Raw genomic sequence first — 21,880 nt, forward strand, 5'->3', positions numbered from 1 at the left:
CCTGAGTCATGCTGGGAGCATTTCAAGTCTACTTCTGTGTTGGGCACTTAGGAACCTCTGGATCTCTGGTTTGGTAGGTGTTAAACCATCCCTGCATCCCTGGAATGAAGCCTGCTTGATCAAGGTGGATAATGCTTTTCATGTGTTGTTGAATTCGGTTTGCAAAGATTTTGTTCAGGATCTTTGTATGTAAGTTCATTAGGGATATAGGCCTGTGGTTTTCTTTCCTTGTTGCATCTCGGTCTGGTTTTGATATTAAGGTAATGGTAGCTTCATAAAAGGAGTCAGGGAGGATTCCCTGGTCTCTGATTATGTGGAACAGTTTGAGAAAAAATGTTTTCAGTTCTTCAGTGAAGGTTGGATAGAATTCAGCTGAGAAGCCATCTGGTCCTGGACTTTTCTTTTTGGGGAGGTTTTTGATTGCCTTTTCAGTCTACATGGATGTGATAGGCTTGTTTAGGAGATTAGTCTGCTCTGAGTTTAGTTTTGGTGGTGATATGTGTCTAGGAATTCATCCATTTCTTCCAGATTGTTTAATTTTGTGGAGTAGTTGGAAGTATGCTGTGATGATTCTTCCAATTTTGTTGATGTCTGTTGTGATCACTCCTTTTTCATTTCTGATTTTGTTAATTATCAACATCTGTTTTTTTTTTGCTTGATCAATTTGGCCAGGGGTTTGTCAATCTTGTTTATTTTTTCAAAGAACCAGCTCTTTGATTCATTGATTTTTATTTTCTTAGTTTCCAGTTCATTAATTTCTGCTCTAATCTTGATTCATTCTTTCTATCTAGAGATCTTTGGGTTGGATTCTTCTTGTTTTTCCAGCACCTTTAGGTGGACAATCAGGTTATTGATTTTGGATCTCTCTGACTTTGTAATGAAGGCATTTAGGGCTATGAATTTTCGCCTTAGGACTGCCTTCATTGTGTCCCATGGAGTTCTTTATGTGTCTTTTGTTAATTTCTAGCTTTAAAGTATTATGATCTGACATGATGTAGGAAGGTACTTCATTTTTCCTGACTTTATGAAGGCATGATTTGTAGCCTAATATAAGGTCAATTTGGAGAAGGTTCCGTGGGCTGCTGAGAAGAATGTGTATTTGTTAGAGTTGGGGTCAAAGTTCTGTAGATGTCTGTTAGGTCTAGTTGTTCTATGATATTGTTGAGCTCTATTATTTCCATGTTGATTTTCTGCTTGGATGATCTGTCTATTGATGGTAGTGGAGTATTGATGTCTCCAACTGATGATGTTGGTGCTTATTTCTGTTTTATTGTTGAGTAGATTTTGTTTTATAAACTATGGTGCCCCTGTGTTTGACACACACACACACACACACACACACACACACACACACACACATATAATTGTAATGTGCTCATGTTGGATCATTCCTTTGATGTGTAAGAAGTGTCCTTCTTTGTCCTTTTTGATTACTTTTTGATCCATCCTGATAACCTGTGTCTTTTGATGGGTAGTTAAGACCATTAATATTTAAGGTTACTATGGTGATGAGGTACTTTATGGGCTTTGGTGCTTTCTTGTGTTTTGTACTTTTTTTTGTTGAGGTAGGGTTTCACTCTAGCCCAGGCTGGCCTGGAAATCACTATGTAGTCTAAGGGTGGCCTCGAACTCTCAGCAATCCTCCTACCTCTGCCTCCTGAGTGCTGGGATTAAAGGTGTATGCCACCACGCCCAGCTTTTTTTGTACTATTTTAAGCCTGGTCAATTTTGGTTATTGTGTTTTTCTTGTTGGCTCTTAATATTAGTTGTTTGACTGTTTTGTGTGGAGTATTCCCTCAAGTATTCTCTGTAGGTTTGGTTTTGTGTTCATATAGTCATAGAGTTGACTTTTTCCATGGAAAGTTTTTCTTTCGTCATTTATTATGAGGGATACTTTTGCTAGGTAGAGTAGCTTGGGTTGGAAGCCATAGTTTTTCAGACTAATTTGAGCATTTTACAGCAAATCTTACATAGGTTATTTTACCAAAAATGTTTCAGCTTGCGTTAAGGACATAGTTCCATGCCTTGATAACACCTAGCAGAAAATACTGTAGCTATGTGATATACTTGGTTTGTGTTCACTGTCCCAGTAATCTCCAAACATGTCTTTATCATAGGTTCACGACAATCAGCATCTAAACAAATTTGGCATTTGGTGGTTTTGTCCCTTAAATCACTTTTATTCTATAAAAAATCTCCCCCCCCTGCTATTGTCCCTTTCTTATGCTATTGGTTTTGATAGAGAAATTGAATTATTTGTCTTGTGAAATATATTACATGCTGGATTTGGTTGATGGCTTTCTGAAACTTGTTTAACTTGATCTTCTAATTCTATGTTTATTCTTAAATGTTATCTTTGAAGGTTTTGAATACTATTTTTAGAACATTAATAGGTTTTAGTTAGGTAGTAGTCTCAAAACTTGGGAAATGTTAGAAATAACTATTTTTTGTTACCTCATATTTAGAAAAATGGAGTAACACACATATTACTTATACATAGCTTTTTGGAACTAGGTAAAAATAATAATAATTCTAAACCACTTAGTTAGAAGTAAGCAGTAGTTGTTTATTGATAGTCTAGTGAGTCCTCTGAGTCCGTTAGAGTTAGATATTTAGCTAAAGGTTGCCCATGTATTAATCACAAGTGTGTCTTTGTCTTTGACACTTTCGTGAGTGCTGAGATTAAAGGTATGTAACACCATGCTTGGCTTAATTTTTTATTTATTTATCTTTCCCAAATAGCTCTGGGATTTGAATCAAAAAGAATGTCGAAATACTATGTTTGGTCATACAAATTCTGTTACCCACTGCCGATTTTCACCAGATGATGAGCTTCTGGCTAGTTGTTCAGCTGATGGAACATTAAAGGTAAGCTTTTTATATCATTAACTTTTTTTTTTTTTGAGGTAGGATCTCAGCTCAGGCTGACTTGGAATTCACTATGTAGTATCAGGGTGGCCTCACAATGATCCTCCTACCTCTTTACCTACCTTTATTTATGAAGTCTTACCATTTGGGAGTGGACATAGATTTAGTTTGTGTTAGTAAATGTCCTTCCCTGTGGCAGGATAGCTATATAAACAGAATACCCAAGATAAGCAGAATTCCAGAGATAAACTGAATCTCTGAGATAAGATAAAGAGAATATCTATCTGAGATAGATGAGTAGAGTACCGGGGATGCAGAAGAGATAAGCAGAAGAGCTGAGATACACAGAATACCTGGGATAAGCAGCTGTCAAGGAGGAAAAGCTCTTGCTTGGCTGACTGTCTTGGAGGTCTCAGCCTGACCTTGCTGCCTCTGTGCCTACAGCTTGGCAGGGAGTGTGTAGCAATGTGACTGTTTTTGCCATGGCGTTTGGGGTGATAAGAAGGAAACTGGAAGGGGCTGGGGTCCCACTAGTCCCTTCAAGGGTGTGTGACACAACTCACTTCCACTAGGCCCCTTCCTGTGATCCCACCACCTCCCAGTGGTGCCTCAGGCTAGGATCAAGCTGCCAGCTCTGTGCCTCGCGGGCAGTCAGCGTCTGTACTGGCACTCTTTCTCACATTTCTGTAGAACAGTGCTTCTTACTTCAAGTTTGAGGAACTTTTTGTCATAATGATTGTTTATAGTTTATAACCTAATGTTCAACTTCTTAACTTTTAAGCATGTTTTCCATTTCAGGCTTATTTTCTTAAAATATTTTGAGCTTTAGAGTCAGAAGTCTAGTTAACCTACTTTTGTCTTCCCTATATTCTCTTTGAAGAGTATAACATTCAGTTATATTTTTAGTTGCCATTTTTTTGTTGAAGAGTTAAAAGAAATCTGGCATTTGCAAATGTGGAAACTCTTATCTTTCAGTTCTGGGACTTTAATTATTGGATATTCTGTATTTCCTTTTTCTTAAATATTTGTTTAAGTTTAATTTTTCTTTCCTTTGCCCATTTGCCCAACTTTGTAGAAGGTTGCTTTCTAGTCCTTCTATTGTGTTTTTCCCCTTTGCCCAACTTTGTAGGTTACTTTCTAGTCCTTCTATTGTGTTTTACACTTTTGCTCTCCTATTTTAAGTGTACATTCTTAGAATCAGTTTCTTTTTAAAAAAATATTTAATTATTTGCAAGGAGAGAGAGAGAAAAAAGGAGAGAGAGAGAGAGAATGTGTGTATGTGTGTCAGGGCCTCTGGCCACTGCAAACAAACTCCAGATGAATGCGCCCCTTTGTGCATTTGGCTTTATGTGGGTACTGGGGAATTGATCCCAGGTTGTTAGGCTTTGCAGGCAAGTACCTTAACCTCCAGCCCTAGAATCAGTTTCTTTTTAAATATTACCTTGTAGTCATTTCATGGTTGCAATATATTTAATCTTTAATCTTTTAATCTTTTTTTCAGTATCATTACTTTTAAGTACATTCAAATACAATGGCCATTTTTCTGTTTCTTGGTTCTGGTATCTGTCTACATCTTAGAAATCTATCTTAGTGGTCAGATCCCTGGCTATCTGCTGATGTGTAAGAGCACAGTAGCACCAAGAAGCTGATTAGGAACTGGGTCTTCTGTCAGAGTTCCTTAGCTTTCATGTCTTGATGACAGATGATCTCCCGATGTCAGTCTTCTGCCTTGATCTGGCTGAGTGCTGTGAGAGAAATCATCTGTCTCCTCCTTGTAAGGTACTCAACTGGAATGCACTGAGCTGATGTCTGGACAGATTTCAGCATTCAGAGTTTATATATACCTTTACCTCTAGATTCAGTTTAGTGACCCTGCTGCAACTGTGTTGGGTGTAGAGAATCCCTCTACTCTTTGGGCAGAGTGTGGGTAGAGCCCACTCAGATTGCAGAATGGGAGCTCAGATCTTACTGAATTAAAACAAATGTTTTTTATGTGTCTTTTTTTTTTTTTTTTTGAGGTCTTGCTGTAGCCTAGGCTGATTTAGATTAGTCTCAGGCTGGCCTAGAATTCACAGTGATCCTTATCTCAGCCTCCCAGTGCTGGGTTTAAAGGCGTGAGCCACCATGCCTGGTTCATTTGTTATTTTTTTTTTTTTAATAGAGGAATTGGTTGTCTTTATTTATTTATTTTATTTATTTGCAAAGGGGGTGAGGGGAAGAGGCAGATAGAGACAGAGAGAATGGGTGCACAAGGGCCTTCAGTTGCTGCAAATGAACTCCAGATGCACGTACCACCTTGTGTATCTGGCTTACGTGGGTCCTGAGGAATGGAACCTGGGTCCTTAGGCCTTGCAGGCAAGCACTTTAACCACCAAGCCATCCCTCCAGCCCATTATTTGTTATTTAAAAAAAAATACTTTTATTTGTTTATTTGAGAGAAAGAAAGAGGCAGACAGGGTGAGTATGAGGATAACAAACTCCACCTTGTGCATCTGGCTGTGCAGGAGCACTGGGGAGTCAGTCCTAGGGCCTCAGGCTTTGCAAGCAAGTTCCTTTGACCACTGAGCCGTCTCTCCAGCCTGCCCACTGGATTTAAAAACCCTTTTATTGATAATGTTCACACATACACACAATGTACCCTGATCATAATCCTCCCCCTTCACCCTCCTTTGTCCCCTTTTCCTTAGCCCACTTCTGAACCCTTCTTCTTTCCAAATAGTTTCTCTTCTTATTTTGAGATCATCTTGTTTTTTCTATTTATACAGGTCTTATATAGATAGTCAGCCACTCTGAAGTCATGAATGCTACTTTGTGTCTGGAAGGCAGTATCTCAAAGCACTTCTCCCCTTCCTTTGGCTCTGACATTCTTTCTGTCCCCTCATCTGCAATGGTCCCTGAGTGACTTTTAAAGAGTTTTCCTGACTAAGCCTCTGTTTTCCCAAAAAGCACGAGGTCAACTTGCTGAGCCTTAGAGATTTGTGCTGTGGCCACATCATTCCCTCCCTGCAGTTTGGGTTTAGCACTTATGCCTCACTTGTTTTTCTGCTTTCTTCCTGTGCAGTCTTGTTATCCTTCCTTCTCTTTCACCTTGTGCATTAGTCTTACAAAAATCACCCTTACTGTTGTTTTATATTAGTTTTGCTCTTTTTTTTTGTTTTTTTGAGGTGGGGTTTCACTCTAGCTCAGGCTGACCTAGAATTCACTGTGTAGTCTTAGGGTGGCCTTGAACTCACAGTGATCCTCCTACCTCTGCCTGTAGTAAGCAAAGGTCCTACCAAATGATGTTAGGGACAGCATGTCAAGGTTAAAGTCTTGAAAAGTTTTTACTGTCTGAGAGGTAAGAACTGTAAAACTACAAGACAAGAGTTTGTAATTTTATGTTTTTTTTTTTTTTTTGGTAAGGCATCACATTGATAAGCTTGTGTTTTGGGGGGTTTTGATGATAAACATCTTAAGATCTGAGTTTTATTTAAAGATCATGATTTCAAGTGTGCAGGACACAGGGACCTAGCTCAAGATGAAACTGTAGTTTATATCTTCCCTTGATGGTTGAAATTTTTGTTACTGCATGGTTAGAGCCTGAAGTTAGATCCAGAAGCAGATGTGCTTTAGGCAGCTGTGATGGAGTTAGATTATGATAGATTTCATTTTCTTTATTAAACATTATTTTCCTATTACTAGAGCAATTGAGGATGATTTTTCATATATCCTGGATGTTGTGACTGAAGCATCAAGCATTTATTTTTATTTATTTATTTTTTTAAATATTTTATTCATTCATTTATTTGAGAGAGATAGAGAAAGGTAGACATAGGGAGAATGGGGGGGGGTAGAGAGAGAGAGAGAGAGAGGGAGAGAATGAATGGGCATGCTAGGGCTTCCCGATGAATGTACCACCTTGTGCATCTGGCTTTACATGGGTCCCAGGGAATTGAACCTAAGGTCCTTTGGCTTTGCAGGCAAGCACCTTAACCAGTAAATCATTTCTCCAGCCCTTTATTTTTATCTAATTTTTAGTATTAGGGAATGTTAACCAACATTTTAGTCCTGTCATTTTTTTTTTTTTTTTTTTTTTTTTTTTGCTTTGTAGTTTATCTAGTTGGAAGGTAAAGGTTTTGGGTTAGGCTAGTCCTGGTCAGCAAATCAGGAACTAGACGCTGAGTTAAAAGCCTGAGAAGCTGCTGCTGCTTCTTTCTTCCTCCTCCTTCCTCCCTCCTTTTCCTCTTTCTTCCCTCCTTCTCCTCTTCCCTCCTTCTCCTTTTTCCTCTTTCTTCCCTCTTCCTCCCTCCCTTCTCTTCTTTCCTCCCTCTCTTCCTTCTTTTTTTTTTATTTCTTGCATTTTTCTTTCTTTCTCAGTGGCTGGCCCTTGGTCTGCCTGTGGTAGCCATCTTCATGTGGAGCTGGGAACTGGACAGTGCAGATGGATCTTTTCAGAGGTGTTGTTTTTACGCTGTTGAGGTGGCTTTAGAGCAAGTCTTACAGTAGTAGTACTTCGTTGCTCAGGAACCAGTTGGTTCCACAGCCCTGCCTAGCCCCACTAAGTCCAAAGGAGTCTTGCTGCCTTTCAGTAGAACTCTGTTTTCTCTTTCCAGGCACTTAGGGCTCATATGCTTGGCTGGGTCTGGGCCAGGTGTGGTCCTGCTGTGTGTGTGGTAGCTGTGAGGCACACTTCACGCATGTCACACAGGGTAGCAATCGCGAGTTGTGAGTCTCTCCATCCCTCCACACTTGTTCTTACTGTCAGCATCTAATCCTTAGCCTCCTCCACACCTGGCAAGGCTCTGTTAACTTTTATTTTTGAAATAAGGTTTCATGTATCTCAGGCTGGTCTAATACTCACGATTCTCCTGCCTCAGCCTTTGGAGTACTGGGATTACAGGTGTACATCATCACATGCACTTCTCTTCACTTTTTATCTAATTTCACATTCTGCATTTTGGGCAGTACTTCTGATTCTGCCCCCTCCCATTACTGTTGAGTGAAACTGGAGTATTTAATTTAAAGGTTCATTAAAATCATTCATAGGTAAAAATTTATTAGGTACAGTAAGCTTTCATGACATTTAATCTAGGTGGGACCCTAAGAGAGTAAGTTGACAATAAAGCAATTTTTTTTTTTAAAGCTTTGGGATGTGAGATCAGCAAATGAGCAGAAAAGTATTAACGTGAAGCAGTTCTTCCTGAATTCAGAGGACTCTCAAGAGGATATGGAGGTGATAGTGAAATGTTGTTCGTGGTCTTCTGAGGGCACAAAGATAATGGTGGCAGCAAAAAATAAAATCTTCGTAAGTACTACTTTAAATACCAGATATAGTCTGATAAAAAAAATAAAACTTCCATTAACTTTTGTATTTCCTGATGTCAAGTCCCAGCTGTATAATCTGGGGTAGGCTTTATAATGTTTGTGATTCTTTGAAAACATGCTCTCTGGGGAATGTGGAAGGTTGTATGAGAAAAGTCCTTCATAATCACAAATTTGGAAAATGTTGTGTTGCTTTCTCAAAGTACACTGTGAGAAGTACACAGTGTGAAGTAATGCATTTAAGACCCTAGGTATTCCTGTAATACAGAAACAGTTTATAATGTTGAGTCCGGTGTTCATCCAATTTAGTGAAAACACAGACTTCTTCACCACTTAAAAAATTTTTGGGGGCGCCTGGAGAGATTGCTCAGTGGTTTAAGGCACTTGCTTGCAAAGCCTGACAGCCTGAGTTTGATTCCTCAGTACCCACATAAAGCCAGGCTCACAAGATGGCACATATATCTGGAGTTCATTTGTAGTGGCTGGAGACACTGACACGCCCATTCTCTGTCTTTGCTTGAAAATAAATAAATAGTTTTTAAATTGATTTAGGTCATTTTCAAAGTTCCCTTTCTCCCTAAGATTTTATGATTTGGTGACCTGGTTAGAGAGCATTACTCATTGACTACTGAATAGAGGTTGTGATATTTTCTTGAAGTAAATGAGGAATATATGGAAAACAATAATGATAAGAAAATACCTTTGGGAGCTGGGCGTGGTGTTGCATGCCTTTAATCCCAGCACTTGGAAGGCAGAGGTAGGTGGATCATGGTGAGTTCGAGGCCACCCTGAGATTACATAGTGAATTCTAGGTCAGATGGCTCAGTGGTTAAGGTGCTTACCTGCATCTAATGACCCCAGATAAATTCCCTAGTACCTACATAAAGCAAGATACACAAAGTGGTCCATTCATTTGGAGTTTGCAGTGGCTATAGGCCTTGACACACCCATTCTCTCTTCCTTTCTCTGCTTGCAAATAGTAAAAAGAAGAAAAGTTTAAAAAAGAAAATATGCCAGGTGTGGTAGCACATACCTTTAATCTCAGCACTTGGGAGGCAGAGGTAGGAGGATTGCTGTGAGTTTGAGGACAGCCTGAGACTACATAGTAAATTCCAGGTCAGCCTGGACTAGAGTGAGACCCTATCTTGAAAAACCAAAGAAAAAAAAGAAAAACCTTTCTTTTTCATATCTAATGATATCATATATGATTCATGTTCAGAGAACTCATATATATACTTTTTTTTTTTTGGTGTTTTTATCCAAGAGACACAGTAGATTGCAGCAGTCCTATCATAATAATGGGGCAGCTCAGGTTCAGAGTAGCCACAAAATTTGTCCACAGTTGTGTTGTGAATAGGATTCTCTGATTTGTGGTTAACTGACATTCTGTCATAGTAGCAATTTGAAAGATTTGACTAATAGATATTACTGGTTTAAATAACATAGTTCAACTATACTCTATAGTTTTATAAAAACTCACTGAAGGACTGTGGATATGATTGTTACTGATCTAGTAGCTATGAACCTGGGTCCTTGGCTACTTATATATTTATATTCCAACTAGCTGAAAATGAGAGGGAAAACATGCCTCACACAAGTGCATTAAAGCAGAAAAGAACTATTGTTTTTGTCATTTTTGTTGTTGTTGTTGAGGTAAGGTCTTACTCTAGCCCAGGCTGATAAGGAACTCACTCTGTATCCCAGGCTGGATCAAACTTATGGCAGTCCTCCTACCTCATCCTCTGAAGTGTTGGAATTAAAGCCACCTGGAATTTGCAAAATTTGAAGATTAAAATTAATTTTTGTTGTGCTAAAATTTGAACCCAGCCCCTTACAGATGCTAGACAAGTACTGTACCATTGAGCTACAACTCTGGCTCTTTTATTATTGTTGTGACAGCATCTTTCTAAATTGCCGAGACTGGCACGCGTGCATGCATGCACACACACACACACACACACACACACACACACACACAAATAAATAAATAAATAAAAATATATATTCAAAAATATTCAAAGAAAAAAAAGAAAAAGATTTTTGAAGAACTTTAAACTTTTTTATGTGAGGGGGGTGGAGGGAGAGGGAGAGAGGGAGGGAGAAATGGCACGCCAGGGCCTTCCATCATTGCAGCTGGACTCCAGGTGTGTGCATTCCTTGTGCACATGGGCAGCCTTGTGTGCTCGTGGCACTGCACATCTGGCTTACGTGGGACCTGGAGAGTAGAACATGAGTCCTTAAGCTTCACAGGCAAGTGCCTTAACCACTAAGCCATCTCTTCAGCCCACTTTAAACTTCTTTACAAGTTATAGTCATCCTGGTAGGTGTGAAGTAGTGCTTTGATTTACATTTTTCTGATAATCGTGAGTTAAGGGAAAGATTTTTTTTTTTCTTTCTGGCACAGTGGGTTGAACTCAAAGCCTTGTACTTGCTTGGCCAGCACTCTTCACACTGAGCTAAATCCCCAGCCACAGGAAAAGATTATTTTAAAGAGATCCCAATGGGCATGGCTATGTGTGCCTATAACCTCAGTCCCACAAAAACAGCAACAGCAAAGTAAATAAATAAATAAAACCAGAGAGCACTGTAAGCACAAAAGCTCTGGTTCAGTAAAGAGACTCCAGCCCAAAGCAAAGACCAGGGTGGAAGAGCAGGACACGTGTTCCATTCTAGCCACGTAGGCAAGTGCTCCTTGCCACAAGTGAGTGTATGCAGATGCACGTGTGCACAAACACACACACACACACACACACACACACACACACACACACACACGGCAAGACAACAAAAAGATTTCAGAATGTCTATTGTAGTGTAAAAGAAAAATTTATCCTTTGTGAAATTTCTTCTTATAACAACTTGTAGACCAGCTCTCTGCTTTTACCATGCTGAAATAATGCTACTCAAGATTGCATTTAGCTATATGGATGTCCCAGTTTTACTCTTTGTTTACTTGTTCCACTCCTTGTATTGTTACACACTCCTTTTGGTAGGTCTTCTCTCTTTTACTATTGCATGATTGGGACAGTTTTCTGTTTCACATTTACTAAGTTTCCTTGATCGCTCTTAGCCACTGATTTTTAAGAATGACCTGCCCTGGGAAGCACTTAACTATGTTTCCTTTCCTTTGGTTTTGGCCTCCACTGCTGTGTTTCTTACCATCTATACATGTTCCCAGTGCTCTCTAGTTACTTGACCTCTTCATGGCTCCCACTGCAGGCCTTTATTTTCTTCCTGAGCACTATGCCTTTGTCTTAAATGACTAGACTTATCAACATGCTGTCTATATATATATATTAAGTGTACACATTTTTACCATTTGACAAAAAATTTTGGAAGAATGTTCAGCATTTAAAAATTTTTAAAAATTGAAATGAAAACAATAGCCTTTTCTGGTTCAAAATGGGAAAATGATTAATGATAATGGAGTAATTTAGTAGCTCTGGAGATGAATAGGAATGATTGAGCTAATTTTATTTTAGCAAGCCTCTGCTATACGTTATTTTGATCATCTTTATTTCTGAGTGTATATTTTCTATTAAGTAAATAAGCATTAGGGAGAACTGCTCTGTATGTTAATTTGAATAGTCCATTCATGTATTCACAGCGGTTTCATTTCTCTCTAGGCCAGCTTGAACTCATCTGTGATGAATTTTTCTTTACAGAAGAGAGTTTTCAGATGAGTAATACTTGAAAAGTCTATATACTGATCTTATTTATGACTTATCCCAGTTATAAGAATTATAGGGTTTCAGAACTTACATTTTATATTTGAAGTGGGAGGAGAGTCTCTTAAAAATAAATTTAGATTCAGTTTGGGTATAACCTATCTTAAAATATTTTATCTTCATAGATATCTCTATTTATATTGACAGCTTTTTGACATTCATACCAGTGGCCTCTTGGCAGAAATCCACATAGGCCATCATAGTACCATCCAGTATTGTGACTTTTCTCCCCAAAACCATTTGGTAGTGGTGGCCCTGCCCCAGTACTGCGTGGAGGTGAGTATTTGAATTTATTCAGTGGAGTCTGGGTCTCAAGATACAAGGATGACAAAGAATGGGCTCTGTAACCCATGAACTGCTGTGAAGACTTGCTTGAAAAATTCCATTTTCATAGCTTTGGGACAAGCAATTATATAACCAGCTTTATTATTTTCATATGATTGAAGTCTTTATTTTATAATATGACAGGAAATGCCATATTTATTCAATGTCTAGGGTGAACTGAGGTCTGGGGAAACAGTAGGGATGAACATTGGTTCCATAGACTGAAATAATGACATTTCTTTTTCATTATGCTATTTTCACATATGTATATAATGTTCTTTGGTCATAGGCATGTCTTTTTAAAAATTTTAACCTGTGTATTGACAAGTTCTATACTTACAGACAGCAAACCATGGTATTTCCCTCCCCTCCCCTCCCCTCCCCTCCCCCACTTCATAACTTCTGCTCACTGTCACAGCCCCTCCCTCTCTCCATTAGTCTCTCTTTTATTTTGATGTCATCATCTTTTTCTCCTATTATGGGGGTCTTGTGTGAGTGTTGATAGGCACTGTGAGGTCCTGGATATCGAGGCCAAATTCTGTTCAGACAGTTGCATGTAAGGAGTAGTACCCTTCCTTTGGCTCTTACATTCTTCCTGCCATCTCTTCCGCAATGGACCCTGAGCCTTGGAGGGTGTAAGATGTTTCAGTGCTGGACACTCCTCTGCCCTTCTCAGCACTATGTTGCCTTTTGGGTCATCCCCATGGTCATTGCCATCTTAAAAAAGAAGCTTCTCTAACCAGAAGTGAGAGTTGCATTAATTTATATAGCAGGCTTCATTATGCTACTTTCACATATGTATATAATGTTCTTTGGTCATAGGCATGTCTTTTTAAAATTTTTAAAAAGTATTTTATTTATTTGAGAAAGTTAACTCCTAATTCTTATTAAAATTTTTTTAATTAATTAATTTATTTATTTGACAGAGAAAGAGGGAGAGAGAGAGAGTGAGAGAATAGGTGCTTTGGGGCCTCCAGCCACTGCAAACGAACTCTAGACACATGCGCCCCCTTGTGCATCTGGCTAATGTGGGTCCTGTGGAATTGAACCTGTGTCCTTTGGCTTTGCAGGCAAATGCCTTAACCACTATGCCATCCTCCCAGCCCTAATTCTTTTTTAAGTTAATTAACTAATTAATTTGAGAGAGAGAAAGAGACAGGACAGAGGCAGAGAGAATTGGTATGCCAGGGCCTCTAGGCACTGCAGACAAACTCCAAATGCATGCGCCACTTTGTGCATCTGGCTTACATGGGTCCTAGGGAATTGAACCTGGATAATTTGGCTTTGCAGGCAAGCAACTTAACCACTAAGCCATCCCTCCAGCCTGTTCCTTCTAATTCTTTTTTTTTTTTTTAAGATTTTTTTTGTTTATTTTTACTTATTTGAGAGTGACAGAGAGAGGAAAAGGAAGGGAGGGAGAGAGGGAAAGAGGGAGGGAGGGAGGGAGGGGGAGAAAAAGAGAGAGAGAGAGAGAGAGAGAGAGAGAATGGGCATGCCAGGGCCTCCAGCCACTGCAAATGAACTCCAGATGTGTGTGTCCCCTTGTGCATCTGGCTAATGTGGGTCTTGGGGAACTGAGCCTTGAACCGGAGTCCTTAGGCTTCATAGGCCAGCGCTTAACTGTTAAGCTATCTCTCTAGCCCTGTTCCTTCTAATTCTTAAGAACAGCAGTACAAGTAATGCTAGACATCCCTGCTGAGAACCTTCCTGTGGCAAGCAGAGGCAGTGAGTGACAGACCACCAGTGGGCAGAAGTAGAGTGCTATTTTTAGTATTCTGTTGAGCAGTAGCCTTGCATTGGAAGATTCAGATCTTCCAGGAGATCTTGAACATTACCTATAGAGTAGATGTGGCTGGAATTTTCCCCTCAGTCTTAACCCTTTCTTGTCACTTCTAAGAGCTTTAGGAAGCTCCAGGAACAATGTCTTTCTTCTTGAAATATAGGGACTTGGCTATAGAGCTCTGAGTTGCAGAGAAATGATGGAGGAGAGAAAGGGAGAATAAGAAAAGAAAAGTAGAAAGGTGCTTAAGAGGGATTTTCAGTTGTGGAGCCACTTGAATTTCTGGCCTTTAGTGCTCTATTTCCCAGTTGGGACTCTAGAGATAAGGCAGAGGAAATTTCATGTAATTATTTTTTGTAACCATAGAACTTACTTGAATGAAAATCATTGGGCATGTGATGAAGTACTTGTTTTGTCCATGCTAATTCTGAAATCATAAAGTGGGTCTGTAATTCAAAGTGTAATGAGAGGAATGCAGGCACATATGGTACTTCATTAGACTGGAATATATTTGAGTAATTTACAGCATAACCCAGGACAAATACAGCCGAGCTGGTGGCAGACATTGACAGTTTGTAATAATCATGAATAACAAGAGAAATGTGTACATGCTACAGTTAGTGCATGCATTTTATTTTTGGTATTGTGGCTTGAACTAGCTTAATATATTGAGCACCTCCAACTGAGCTATACACACACAGTCATTTGGATTATTTCCATTTATTGCTATCAAAAGTAATCATATAATAAATACTCTTCTGCATAGGCCATTTTGTATTTTTTTTTAAATTTTATTTATTTATTTGAGAGCGACAGACACAGAGAGAAAGACAGGTAGAGGGAGAGAGAGAGAATGGGCGCGCCAGCCTTCCAGCTTCTGCAAACGAACTCCAGACGCGTGCGCCCCCTTGTGCATCTGGTTAACGTGGGACCTGGGGAACTGAGCCTCGAACCGGGGTCCTTAGGCTTCACAGGCAAGCGCTTAACCGCTACGCCATCTCTCCAGCCCGATTTTGTATTTTTTGATAGTGTGTTTTGCTGCTGTGTTTCAGAAGCAGTATTACTGGGTCATTCCTGCTATTTTCAGCATTCTTACTATATTTAAATATGCATGAGTGTGATTTTCTGCATTCTTTGTTTATGCTGTAGCTGTGGAACATAGACTCATGTGTGAAGGTGGCTGATTGCCGAGGACATTTAAGTTGGGTTCATGGTGTGATGTTTTCTCCTGACGGATCATCATTTTTGACATCTTCTGATGACCAAACAGTAAGGGTGAGAAATACTGAGATTTGCACTTTAAACGTTTTACTGATGATAAGCAAAACCTTCTAGAAACAAAGAATACTGGTGGTCAGTATTAGAATAAATAAAACTGGCCACCAAATTCATACTTGTCCTGAAAGAGTGCTACTGTGTGAGTTATAACAATCTCATTAATTCATACGTGTTCATTAAATTTTACCATGGCCAGCTACTATGGGAAGTCCAGTGAGTCAACCTATTGACACATTTGATTTCTGAGAGTAAGCTTTGATTTTTTTCCTCCACCTTGAATTCTTACATCGAATTACTTAGTAATTGTCTTAGTTTCTGCCTTTTCTCTTAATTTTTTTTTTTGTTTTTTTTTTGGTTTTTCGAGGTAGGGTCTCACTCTAGCCCAGGCTGACCTGGAATTTACTATGGAGTCTCAGGGTGGCCTCGAACTCACAGCGATCCTCCTACCTCTGCCTCCCGAGTGCTGGGATTAAAGGCGTGCGCCACCACGCCCGGCTCTCTTAATTTTTTTTGTGTAAATATGAGAGAGAGCGAAAGAAAGAGAGAACTTACATATTAGGGCCTCCAGCCATTGCAAATGAACTCCAGATGCATGTGCCACTTGTGAATCTGGCTTACGTGAGTTCTGAGGAAGTGAACCTGGGTCCTTAGGGTTCACAGGCAAGCGCCTTAACTGCTAAGCCATATCTCCAGCTCCTCGTTTTTGCCTTTTCATTGTTTCCATAATTTATCTCTACTTTGCTGTTTCTACTGCCCATGTTTGATCATTACCTGTTGCTTCTCTGTTATCATACTCTGCCATATTTTCTTTCTTGTTTTTCTACATGGTGCTTCCAAGATATTTTCTTTATGTAAAACAAAGTCATGCTGTTACTATTTTTTAATTTTGGTGTTGGAATCTGAACCTATAGCCTCATGTTTGCTCTGCCCTTGAGCTACACCTACATGCCTGGTCATATCACTTTTGCTTAAAAACATTAGGTTCCTTTTTTTTTTGGTTTTTCCAGGTAGGGTCTCACTCTAGTCCAGGCTAACCTGGAATTCACTATGAAGTCTCGGGGTGGCTTCGAACTCACGGCAATCCTCCTACTTCTGCTTCTCCCCAGTACTGGGATTAAAGGCATGCACCACCACATCCAGCTAGGTTCCTTATTTATCCAAGTAAGTAGGCACTTCTCAGACTCCTTCTAAGCTTCTTCACCCTTTTCACCCTTTGGCCTCATTGATTGTATTTCAGTTTTTTCCTACAGCCACCTACACTGGACTGCTCACGCTTTACCAGATTCACTGCTGCTTCTGTTCTTTCCTTCAGTGGCTACTCTTGCTTGGAATGCCTTACTTCCCTGACTTTGCTTTTAACATCTTTGCTTCTAAGGTCCTTCCATCCTTCTTCTGAGGGAATGTCTGTCTGCTTTAGTGTTGTATAATTCTGTCACTTTCTAATGGTGCTTTTTAAATTCTGACTTCAAGTACAGGTTTGGGTTACTTCCTCCCTCCAGTGCTCCCCAGATTTATTCACAGATTTTAGACTTATGTGTGACTTTTGAGTCCAAGAACCCTATTTGGTGCTGGTAGTATCCAGTACAGTATTTTACAAAAATTATGACTAAAATTTATTTAATGCTATTGTTCAGAGTGTGATACGTATATATTGATTTAGTAATTCTTACGGTGGTACTTTTTTTGTAGCTCAGGAAGCAGGCATATGCATGTTAGGACCAGAGAAGCTCAGAAAAGCCAGTGTTATTTAGTATGCCAATCTCATTAAGCTTGATAAATCAACTCACTGCTTCCATCATCAAGAAGTTCTTGTATTTTTTTTTTTTTTTTGATAAAAAGCAAGCATAGTCTTACAGATTTAGTGACATACTTGATTTGCATTCTGGTACAAGTTCTATATTTCACAGGTGGGTATCAAACAGTTTGAGAGCCAGCAGGTGGTTCTTAACTGTGAAGACCACTGGATTAAGTTATCTGCCCAATGCCCCAGCTTAATACAAAGGTAGAATTCATAGAGACATGTGGACCACAGAGCCTACAACTTAGAATTTTTGCTTTATAATCCAACAGTTGAAACACTTTTAGTATTGTAAGCATTGTGAGTCATAGTGTGTTACTTTGCTTTAAGACTTAGATGTGCCTTTCTTACAGGGTAGATGAGCAGCATGCAGTCACTTCAGCGTATTTATTTATTTTTGGTTTTGTGAGGTAGGGTCTCGCTGTAGCCCAGGTTGACCTGGAATTCATTATGTAGTCTCAGGCTGCCTTGAACTCACGGCAATCCTCCTACCTCTCTCTGCCTCCCTAGTGCTCGGATTAAAGGCGTGCACCTTTATTTTTTAATCAGGTCTGGGAGACAAAGAAGGTATGTAAGAACTATGCTACAGTGTTAAAGCAAGAAATAGATGTTGCGTTTCAAGAAAATGAAGTGATGGTCCTTGCAGTTGATAACGTAAGACATCTACAAGTGAGTATATTTTAGAAAATAATTGGAAAAATTGTTTTAGTTGAACTCATCATCATTTTTTCTTGTTTGTGTTTGGGATCAAGCATAATTGTGTAGTTTTTTTAAATATTTTTTTTTTCTTAGAGAGAGAGAGAGAGAGAGAGAGAGAGAGGGAGGGAGGGAGGGAGGGAGGGAGAATTGGCACTCCAGGGCCTTAGCCACTGCAATTGAACTCCAGGTGCACACACCATCTAGTGGTCATGTGCAAACTTACACTTCCCTCACCTTTGTGTCTGGCTTACGCTGGATCTGGAGAGTTGAACATGGGTCCTTAGGCTTTGCTGGCAGGTGCCTTGACTATTAAGCCATCTTTCCAGCCCCAATAGTTTTTAACAGGTGCCCAGTAAGGCATTAGTTGAACAAATGTATGGTCTTTGAGCTGAGATTTAGATAGGCCGCTAGTTAGAATTAAATTAAGTGCTTCTTCATTTTACCTTGTTTCTTTAATGTTGATATCTGTGATCACATTTCTTGATCTGCTTGGGGTCTTTCTTGCAAGGACAAACTTGAACTTGTTCACCGTAGTGATTTGGATGTGTCTGATGGGGGGTGTACACAGATTAAAACCAGGGCCTTGCACATGTGAGGCAAACATACTAATACTGAACAGCATCCCTAACCTTAGAAGTACCGATTAATTTTTAGAGGAAGGTTTTTAGCATTAATAATATAATTTTTTTTAATATATTTTTTTAAAATTTTATTTATTTATTTATTTATTTGAGAGCGACAGACACAGAGAGAAAGGCAGATAGAGGGAGAGAGAGAGAATGGGCGCGCCAGGGCTTCCAGCCTCTGCAAATGAACTCCAGATGCGTGCGCCCCCTTGTGCATCTGGCTAACGTGGGACCTGGGGAACCGAGCCTCGAACCGGGGTCCTTAGGCTTCACAGGCAAGCGCTTAACCGCTACGCCATCTCTCCAGCCCAATAATATAATTTTTTAAAGGTGTGTATCACGCCTGGCTTAAAAATTTTTTTATTTTACTATTTATTTGAGAGAAAGAGAAGCACATCTAGAGAGAATGGATTTATAGGGCTTCTAGCCATTGCATACGAACTCCAGACACATGTGCCACCTCGTGCATCTGGCTTGCCTGGGTCCTAGGGAATCGAACCTGGGTCCTTAGGCTTCTCAGGCAAGTACCTTAACCACTAAGCAATCTCTCCAGTCCCCAGCTTTTAAAAAGTATTTTAATTTAATTTATTTGTTTGAGAGAGACAGAGAAAGAAAGAGGCAGATAGAGAATGGGTGTGGCAGGGCGTCTAGCCACTGCAAATGGAACTTCAGACACATGCAACACCATGTGCATCTGGCTTATGTGGGTATTAGGGAATTGAAACTGGGCCCATAGGCTTAACAAAGCACTTTAACCATTAAGCCATATCTGTAGCCCCAAATAATAAGATCTTAACCCACTGTTGCATTTAAAAAGTTTTGAGGCAGGCTGACCTGGAACATACTCTGGTCTCATGCTGGCCTCCAACCCACAGCTATCCTCCTACCTCTGCCTCCTGAGTGCTGGGATTAAAGGCGTATGCCACCATACCTGGCTCCACTGCTGCATTTTAACTTTTTTAATAATATGTTTTATTTATTTATGTGAGACACAAAGAGAGGCAGACAGAGAGAATGAGTGTGGGCGCACCAGGGCTTCTTGCTACTGTAAATGAACTCCAGATGCATGCAGCACGTTGCACCTGGCTTTACCTGGGTGCTAGGGAAGCACACTTGGGCCATGAGGCTTTGCAAACAAGCACCTCTAATGACGAAGCTATCTTTCCAGCCCGTATTTTAATTTTCTTGGTTACTGAAACACAGAGAGCATGAATATGTGTGAGAGGACGAGGTGAGAGAGCTAGGTAAAGCTGAGAGGAGGGGACAGACAGCAGCAGCAAAGAAGTAGAACATTCATGGGAACAGCTGGAGACAACCAGCGAGAAGGCGGGCCGAGCGCTGCTGGTTTGGCAGCTGCAGCACTCGGCTTGGCATAGTGGGAGAATAGTAACTTTCACTCAGGAAACCTGGTGGAAGTTCACACTGTTACCAAGTGGTTCTGCGAGGCTGAGTAAAGTGCGTTACTTTCTTCATTGGTAAGGCCCTTTGCATTTTCAACAGTCTGTGAGTTGGTTACGAGGCTAAGGTGGAATCTAAACTCAGGGGATCCATACGTGGGAATAAGTTGTCCGTGGCATGGGGTACTTGTCCTCAGCTACTGTCCTATTAGGATAAAGTTGTGAGACATCTCCTAAATGAGGTGGGCTTTTATATTTTATAAATCCAACTTTCATCCTCAGTATGTTGATTACTATCTTATATCTTTGGGATGAGTTTGGTTATGAAATTGAATGTAAATTCTTAATTTTTTAAAATAACCTGGTTCTTCTGCTTGGGATATTTTCATTTTAGTTTCTTACCAAGTTCATTGTCCCCATGCTTATATTTGTTTATATTTCCTTTAATAAATTTCTGCAACCTTTCATGAACAGTTGTTATAAGTAGGTGTTATACAAAATTACTGACTATAAAAATATAATTTTATTGTACATCATAGGTTGTGGGAGAGTTTTAGAAGATAGTTTAGCTGACAAGTCATTGTCCCATTAAAGTGAACACAATATTTTAAATTACTACTTGGGAAACTCTTTAAATTAATTTTTAAGAAAGGAAGATACTCAGCTTATTCTTTTTTTTTTCTTTGTTTTTTTTTTTTTGAGGTAAGATCTCACTGTAGCCCAGGCTGCCCTGGAATTCATTATGTAGTCTCAGGGTGGCCTTGAACTCATGGAAATCCTCTGCCTCCCAAGTGCTGGGGATTAAAGGCGTGCACTACCATGCCTGGCAAGTTTGTCCTTGATTTTTAAATATCTGGTAGATAGAGCTTGCCAGATAAAAATGGTGTAGAAGAAAAACTCCCTATGACTGATTAACCCTCTCTAGCCTCTAGCCACTGTACCTGAAACACATGTCAGTGCTCAGGCCATGTTGAGAAATAACTCAGGTTTTATAGTCATGACACTGAATGAGAAAGAATTAGCTTATAATTGATTTTAATTTTTTAAAATTTATTTGCAAGCAGAGAGAGATAGAAGAGACACAGACAGGGTGATTGGGCATGCCAGAGCCTCTAGCTATTGCAAAGTCCACATACATACAGTCCTTTGTGCATTTGGCTTTACATAGGTACTACGGAATCAAACCCTGGGCTGTCAGGCTTTGTAGGCAAGGCCTTAACCACTGAGCCATCTTTCCAGTCCTCTTGTAACTGATTTAAGCCTGAGAAATATTTCTCAGATCACATGTCTTTATTTGGTAATAAAGCATCTTTTTGTTGAATTTCAAAAATTATTAGTATTGGGTATAGATTATGAAACTGGATAATTTTAGTTTAAGTATTGTAAGTGTAGTCAAACAAAATACAACCAAGAGGTCCTTCTTAATGTTACCCACACTCCCAAAAGAAGAAAATAAAATTTACCCAGCTTTGTGAGTCATTTAGAGAATATCACAACTCATTTTTAATTTAGATTTATAATAATTTTTAATTCTTTTTATTTTTAAAATTCTTTTCTATTTCTGAGAGAGAGGGAGAATGGGCACACTGGGGCCTTTCAGCCACTGTGAACGAACTCCAGATGCATGTGTCCCCTTGTGTGCATGTGCGACATTGCACACTTGCATCACTGTACGTTTGGCTATGTGGGACCTGGAGATTTGAACATGTGTTCCTAGGCTTCATAGGCAAGTGCCTTAACTGCTAAGCCATCTCTCCAGCCCTAGATTTATCATTTTATATAAGGTCTGTCTCATTCCTATTTCAGCTGCTTTGAAAAATTTCAGAAAAGTGAATTTTAACAGTAATAACCCTATTAAAAATGGACTTTGTGAAGAAATAGAAACAGGATGTGGAGCTAGCTGTGAGACTGCAAATCATACAGATGTATCGCAAGTGGTGGGCACAGCAGCTGCTTTTCAGACCTGCTTTATTTTGTGAAAAAGTATTTGAGCCACAGAAGTGAAATCAAATGAAAGAGTAAAGTACTAAATACAGCTATGAAGTATGGGGCAGGCCTTTGTTGTTCCTCTGGGAACTCTT

At 39.6% G+C, this 21,880-nt stretch overlaps 1 protein-coding gene across 3 annotated transcripts in view; it reads left to right on the forward strand.

Moving 5' to 3' along the window:
* The window catches only part of Apaf1 (apoptotic peptidase activating factor 1), a 128,378-nt gene that overhangs the window by 77,669 nt on the left and 28,829 nt on the right, over window positions 1-21,880 (forward strand). Inside the window, exons 16-20 of one of the 3 annotated variants that reach the window (XM_004650202.2) lie at window positions 2,743-2,868; window positions 7,991-8,152; window positions 12,045-12,173; window positions 15,151-15,276; window positions 17,627-17,746. In XM_004650202.2, coding sequence (XP_004650259.1) covers window positions 2,743-2,868; window positions 7,991-8,152; window positions 12,045-12,173; window positions 15,151-15,276; window positions 17,627-17,746 — 663 coding nt within the window. The remainder of the gene's footprint in view (window positions 1-2,742; window positions 2,869-7,990; window positions 8,153-12,044; window positions 12,174-15,150; window positions 15,277-17,626; window positions 17,747-21,880) is intronic. The other 2 variants (XM_045152055.1, XM_004650204.2) reach the window with 2 other exon arrangements.

This window comes from Jaculus jaculus, chromosome 6 (assembly GCF_020740685.1).
Source record: "Jaculus jaculus isolate mJacJac1 chromosome 6, mJacJac1.mat.Y.cur, whole genome shotgun sequence".
In the NCBI taxonomy this organism is placed as follows: Eukaryota; Metazoa; Chordata; class Mammalia; order Rodentia; family Dipodidae; genus Jaculus; species Jaculus jaculus.